Here is a 7,565-nt window from a genome sequence, read left to right as displayed (position 1 = left end):
AGGACTAGAAAGATTGGGTACAGCAGGATGAATGAACACTATGTATCTGTCTGTAACTGTTTGTATCTGTCCTGAGGCTCATCCTGAACATTCACTGGAAATTCACTGAATTTAAGAATCTGTATGACACCGAGTTTTAAGGGTCAATAAATGACATTTAACGTTTGAACGGGCCTTCTGTACAGTTCTAAGAGATGTATAGGTTAGGTTAACTTATGGCATATAAGAAAAAGTGCCACCTAAAAAAAACCCACAGAGAAATCAATTATTATTTTATTCATTCGATAATAAAACTGCAAACCACTTTTCAAATATAGACATAATTTCTACCATTTATTTTATTATTAATAAAATATTTTTAATGAAAATTGCATTTAGCAAAAATCATTGGCCAGTTGCTTTTCTTAAACTATTTGTCATTTGTCAAAATATGCATACACAGGAGCAACCAATGCATTTTCAAATGAATTTTAAGACACGCCCCTGTGATGTGCAATGGGAAAATAAAAATATAAAAAATAAAGCTATTTGTTTTTATTTTTAAATACTTGTATTTGTATTTTAAAGTTTTTTTTTTTGTATTGTTCTAATTAACAATACAAAAATTAACAATACAAAATTAATTAAATAAATGATGAATTCAATAAAAAGTTTCTTTGTTATATTTTTAAGTGGCACTTTTAGTCCTCCATATGTATGTGAATTTCCATTCTCCTCCTATCAAAGCAGACGTACCTTAGGTGCTGCGGTATTCAACGGGTGAGTCAAACTGCACGGTTCATTTTTGACAGTATAAGAGTGAAGCCACAGGTCAGGCCCATTGGCCGAGGTAAGTCACCATGCTGACATTCTCACTTCTCACATTCTCTCATTATCACATGACCCATAATGTCCAGTCTCATTCACGTCATACAGCACAATAATGGTTCACTAGCACCAAATGACTTCAAAATACACTGGCTCTTGTGCCCACTGTCCTTAAAGCTGACATAGATGATACAGTACTTTGAGTGAGTGTATACTTCTGAATCTATTACAAAATCTGTATAAGAAACCAAATAATAAAATAAAAAAACCCCACAGAGATAACGAACAGCTTTGGTCCATATTCAAGCTATATTGGTTTCCTCAGGAGAAAAGATCCTCACCCTGCTCCATTTCTATCTGGGGCACTGTCTGTTCTCTGAGGTTAGCTTCCTGTTCCGCATTTCCTGTGTCCAGCGTTTTGCCATGGAACCATGGGTGGATGAGGACCTCTGCGGTGGTCAGTCTCTCGCCGGGGTCCTTTCTGAGCAGGCTGCGAAGTAGGCAGCGTGCCTTTAAAGACAGTCCGTCAGGAAGGCAATATGTGCCCCGTCGAATCTTAGAGAACAGGGTTGCGGGGTCCGGGTCGTGGAAAGGGTAGCGGCCCACCAAAATTGTGTACAGCATGACCCCGAGGCTCCACGAGTCCGCCAGCTTGCCTGAGTAACACCCGCCGCCGTTCAAAATCTCAGGGCTCACGTACGCAGGGCAGCCGTGCGTGTCGAACATCGAGTCATCCTCCCCACACAGGATATGGCAGTCCTCCAAACCCTCTAATTTCAAATGGGTCCTAAAACAAACACATGATGGTTAGTACAATCACATAAGAGCTTTTGTGCTGTGAAGAATATCATACAATATCCAATCAGAATCAGCAACATTTGACCAATGATCAAGTCAATTCTACAGATGTTTTTCACATTTTCACATTCACATTGATTTTGGTGTGGAATTCTGCAGAACAAGCTGCAAGTTTTAAGTTGGTGTTAAAGCGGTGTGACGTTTTATGTGATGGTCTTGAGCAGAACTGGGGGTGGGGGGTGTTTTAATTCACTGATCAGACATAACATTATGACCTGTGAATAATATAAGTGAATAACATTGGGTGCATTTACATGCATGTTCTTAAGCAGATTATGCCCAATAAGCCGACAATAAACATGGTCTTGTAAACGCGGTAACCTGTTTTCTTTTATCGGAGTAAGGTCATACACAGCGTAAGCATAAACCGGTTGGAACAGGTCGTTTTTTTGCCTCTTACCTCGATTTCGCACTGCATGTAAACACATTAACCTGCTTTCTGTCGGCTTATTGAAGTGCGCATGTGTGATAGGTGACAAAAACGCAAATTTAGAGCAGATTTAAACGCATTCAGACAGAGCGAGCTAGCGTTTTTCATGAAATAAGGACATATATCATAAACGCAGACTCGTTTAAGACACAGAAAATTGTAAAGATGTGTTATTCTCATCACATGCAGCAGAAGTAGAAGAGGTTCAGTCAAAACGCTTCATAACTGCATAAGGGATAATATGAGCAGTAAATCTCCCGCTGACACGGTGCAACTGACGTAACATTTGAAAAACTCAGAGTCAGATATACGGACATTATTATTTTTGATGGCACTACAAGGAAATAACCCGGTTTATAAATAGTCATATAAACGCTGTTTACTTGTGTTGTCCGTTAGCTTAGTTATCAGCTTACTGGTGTGCATGTAAACGCACCCACTGATTATCTCTTCATCATGGCACCTTTTAGTTGATGGGATATATTAGGCAGCAAGTGAACATTTAGTTCATTTTTTAAATATGGTTGATGTGTTAGAAACAGGAAAAATTGGCAAGCGTAAGGATTTGAGCGAGTTTGACAAAACTGCAGCTCTTATGGGGTGTTCCCGATCTGCATTGGTTAGTATCAAAAGTGGACCAAGGAATGAACAGTGGTGAACTGGCGACAGGGTCATGGGTGGCCAAGGCTCATTGATGCACGTGGGGAGCGAAGGCTGGCCTGTGTGGTCCGATCAAACAGACAAGCTACTGTAGCTCAAATTGCTCTGGGAGTTAATGCTGGTTCTGATAGAAAGGTGTCAGAATACACAGTGCATCGCAGTTTGTTGCGTATGGGGCTGCATAGACGTAGACCAGTCAGGGTGCCCATGCTGACCTCTGTCCATTGCCGAAAGCGCCAAAAATGGGCACGTGAGCATCAGAACTGGACTACGGAGCAATGAAAAAAGATGACCTGGTCTGATGAATCAGGCAACAATGAGTTTGAGGTGTTGACTTGGCCTCCAAATTCCCCGGATCTCAATCCAATCGAGCATTATAAATTATAAATGTTATAAATCTCTTTACGGTGACTGCATCATTGCTGGATAAAACTTGCCTTAAACTCTTGACAATGGCTGAAGGCATAATCAAATTAGTCAAAAATATCACACAAGGGGTGGAGTGTGTGTATTTAATTCTGACAGGTGATCCGGTTCTGCAGAAATCTACATAGTTTTCTGCAGAGCTCCGTGGGCAGAGTCCATGTATGCCTGGCGATGATAGATTTAGTATCTTGAATAAATTTGCTCTTCCATTCCTAAACAAAGTGATGTATTGAAGCCTTCCTTTATTGTGCATCAAGCTGAAATAACTCTGTCACTTTTGTTGAGCTCACAGATTGCAGTGCATGTAAATCCTGGAAGAGACAGCCGCTCTAAGTGCTCTGACCCTCGAACAGGCGCTACTACAACAAATAAAGGACGGAGCCTCGTCTAATTACGACCTTCATTTAAACAAAAGCACGTTTGAGAGTTTCCACAATGCACGCACATAAAATAAACACACTTCCTCTCTCTGAAGCGCCCCGTAATGTATTCTTGTAAACTCTGGGCTAAGTTTAGCTCAATTTCCAATAGAAACCAAATCCCCTACTACTCTAGGAATATCCCTGTGGACATTAACAGGAGAGCTGATGACCCGTGAGTCTGTGGTATCCCTGTCAGTAAAACATGAGCTGCTCTGCATGCTATTGTGTTTCATCACTGGCTGTCAGCCTCGGTTTAGGGGGTTTGTAGATGACACAACAGCATTCTGCCAGAGAGGTGGAGAGAATGAGTCATAGTCCTCTGTCTGTGTGTGTGTGTGTGTGTGTGACAGACAGAAAGACTGAGGACAAATGAGTGCACTGCGCTGTGCTGCAGGTCTACTGTGTTCTTCTTGCACCTGTGCCTTACGCTCATGGCATCTGGCTAGTGCCTTATTACCCACGAACAGTGCTGTTACATCAGTGACGCACAAATGGCCCCTGCCCAGCCAGCCAGCCTGTGCGTGCGTGTGTTTCACAATCTAACTTCAGACGCATTCCAGGTCAGTAAGCGTCTTTGTGTATGCGATCACACACTATCTCTGCGTTATCGGCGTTTCAACCTTTTTGTTGCTTATCCATCACTCATCATCACCGCATTTCGCAAAAGGTATTCCAGCTATGGAAATTTGCATTTGTCCTACAGAAAGATACAGCGTCTCTTGCATAACCTGTCACTACGCTTATTGGTGCCAAACAAAGTGAAAGAAAAACATTTCATTGCACTTTTGATCTCACCAAATGTCAGCATGCCCTGTTTATGCGCTAGACGCGTCTGCCAGGCCAGACCGCCAGTCTGCTAGTGTCGCAACGGCCACAGCCGCCGCTCCTCACCTACGAGCGATGCCGTATTCAGGAGTGGAGCATGGAGTGTGTGGGTATGATCCTGAATGGTGAGTTTCCCCTCTGTATGCATTACTATGACTCATCTTGCTGCACCCGTTGGCTGCTATGAGAGGAGGGTGACTACGTCCTCTTACACTCACTTGTCTACTTCTATTCACTCAAATGAAAACCGATGCCCAAAGGTCAGGCGTAAAATGTTGCCCTAGAAATAGCAAATCTAATGTATGGACTAAGGGATGTGAAGAACAACATATTTGCTAACTCAGATAGTCGTTGGGTTGCTTGTAGGACTAGTTGACTAACTGGTTTTAAGGAAGCTCTGTATAATTAGGTTTTGAGTTCACCTGACCCCAAACGGATGCGTTACTTAGGAGGCATTTACTCTGCATCTTTGCATTCAAAAATACACAGATGTAATTCAGCAGAATGCAGGAATCCCAAGCCGTTTTTTATATACTGGATTATTTTGACACACCATCTTAAAAGCATACATTTTCTAGTGAACGTGAGTTTTACTGTGCAAAACCGTCCAAACAGCAAAAGCACAGCATGCCATAACAAAATAAGTAATTTTTTATATTTAAAAGTTAATTTTTTTTATATTATCATGAGTTTTATATTATTACTTTTTATTAAATATATTATATAAAATAAGATTTAATTAATATATATATAAAAATAAATATATTTAAATAACATTACATATTTTTGTATGCAATATATATATGAAAATGTGATCAGTCACTAGAAAATGTTTTTTACAGTGTGTGTGTATATATATATATATATATATAATGTGTGAAAAAAAATTAAGAGACCACTTAAAAGATTTTTTAAATGTTAAGTGGTCTCTTGATTTTTTCCAGAGCTATATAATACTAGAAACAGACAGACAAGACATACAGATAGTAGGTTAGCCAGCTCCAGTATGTTCCCTTCACTGGGGACCGTAGATGATTTTTTTTTTTTTTTAATTTATGCCATTTGCTTTTTATAAACAATTCACTTGCGTAATTCAGAGTACTCTCGTTTTCTACAGAAAAATCTCTGCCACAGGTCCAGAGGTCTGATTACCAGCCGTTCCTCTTACAGAGAAACATGAGAAAGTGAGTGTTAATAGGTTTTGTTCCCGTTGAATCTTTAGGGAAGCAGCACCAATCACCTGCGATGTGTCACATAGTGTGAGGAAGCGAAAACTGAATGAAAGTAGAACTGACACTATTCACCCAGTATAGCGCTGCTGGTGTCACAGCATTGATACATGTGGTACAGTACTGCACCTGGCTTGAACTAAAAAACTCCTACTTTCACACACACTCACAAACTGTAACTCTCACCTTTTCTCGTCTGAGAACACAAATTTGCGAAGCTTGAGGTCCCCCAAAACGATGCCAACCTGGTGGCAGTGGTTCACGGCAGACACCACCTGGTAGAAAAGCTTGGAAGCCAGGTCTTCAGGAAGCCTCTTGCTGCTCTTTACAAAGGTGTGCATGTCGCCAAAATCCTTCTCCTGGAATACATAGGCTTTGCACTCCCCAAGAACTATGTCTTTGATCTGTGCAATGTTCTTATGACTTGACAGCATGCTGTAGGCTCTTATTTTCTCCTGATATTGGCCCATATCAAACACCTGCAGATGGCGAAAAAAGTGTATCATAAGACATTTACAATTGTGACCTGATAAAGTCCGTTCGCTAGAGGTGATACTGTGGATCAAACACAAACATGCTATAAAAAGGTGAATGTCTTGTGAAATTTGTGGCAGCAATAACCATGCGCATTCTTTTTGAGTGTCATTACAGCCCCATATGTCTGACTCAGATGCTGGTGCGTTATCAAGTATTTGCAAAAGATCCACAAGACATATCATAAATCTGATAGCATCCGTAACATGCACAGAGATTATGAAATCCCTTCCCTACTTTAAACTGTATTTATATGCATCAACATTATTAATTTATAAAAAAAGTGTAGTAGGCGATATACATTTTTGATCATACATTTTGAAATATCCTGCAATATTTTAAACAGTGCATCGTTTCTGTATTGCTGATGATAATAATAATGACAATAGGTGACTCTTTATATTTTTGTGTTAATTGACAAGAGTGTATTATACTTATATGGGTCATGTACATTATATTATGCAGTGGTTTACCTTGCAGACCAGTTCCTCTCCTGTGTCCATGTCTAAAGCGCTGTGCACCCCCGGTCGGTCGGTCAGGGGCACTAGCAGGAACTGGCCGATGCGAGTGGGACCCTGATGGGCTGAGGTGACGCTCAGAGGCGCTCCGCTTACCGGAGATCCCGGTGAGGAACCCAGGAGACCTGCATCAGACGAAGGCTCGCTGATCCGCGGACATCTACTCACGGGCTCGTCAGTGTCAAAGCGCTTGTGTCCGTGTACCGGATTATGAATCCACTGCACACTCATTCTCACAGAGTACAGTAGCCTACAGTAGTCGAAACTGCCTATTAGTTAACGGACTGATCCGACGGATTTCACGAAAGCATATTCCAGAAAAGGATCTGTGCACTCAGCTGCAAAAGGAAAAAATACCCCTTTTAGCTACTCGTTAATTAATGTGAAATGCAGAAAAAAAGGTGTTTGTTATAGGTTTGCAGTTTCGCTTATCCATTGTTTTTCAGTTTTTTGCATTAGTCCGCTGAAGCTTTTTGGACAACATTGAAGCCGAAGAGAGGATCATATACTGTATTAAGCGGTTGTGTGGTGTGAAATATTCCCGGTGTAGATCTGAGCCCGAGAGAAGGGCTGTCTGACTCACTCAACTACTGATGCTGTTTTCTGAGCTCTACTTTCAGCTGATGTCCGATTCGAACGAGGCGGTTCTTTTTAATGATTCATTTGAATCGGTTCGCAAGATTCTTTTAATCATTCCATTGAAACGAAAACGATTGGCAGTAAAACTGTGAGGTGGGTCGGATCGAAAACACAGCGATAACATAAATAATTAACTAAAATGTGTTTCCCTGTGTACATAATGCATATAATGTCGCGCATATAGCCTACTTAAGCGGACACCTTTGAGTGATGTGTC

At 41.0% G+C, this 7,565-nt stretch overlaps 1 protein-coding gene across 1 annotated transcript; it reads right to left on the bottom strand.

Annotated features, from left to right (window-relative positions):
- Positions 1 to 652: 652 nt before the first annotated feature.
- On the bottom strand, positions 653 to 7,305 carry trib1 (tribbles pseudokinase 1). Its single transcript, XM_067426065.1, has 3 exons — positions 6,665 to 7,305; positions 5,844 to 6,136; positions 653 to 1,594 (listed from the first exon to the last, which is right to left on the bottom strand). Exons 1-3 carry the CDS (start codon positions 6,938 to 6,940, stop codon positions 1,129 to 1,131), a joined length of 1,035 nt encoding a protein of 344 aa, XP_067282166.1. The 5' UTR covers positions 6,941 to 7,305; the 3' UTR covers positions 653 to 1,128.
- Positions 7,306 to 7,565: the final 260 nt, after the last annotated feature.

Source organism: Pseudorasbora parva, chromosome 19 (genome assembly GCF_024679245.1).
Source record: "Pseudorasbora parva isolate DD20220531a chromosome 19, ASM2467924v1, whole genome shotgun sequence".
Lineage (NCBI taxonomy): Eukaryota > Metazoa > Chordata > Actinopteri > Cypriniformes > Gobionidae > Pseudorasbora > Pseudorasbora parva.
The sequence above is the reverse complement of the archived record's forward strand: the minus strand, read 5'-3'. Positions and strand labels throughout refer to the sequence as shown.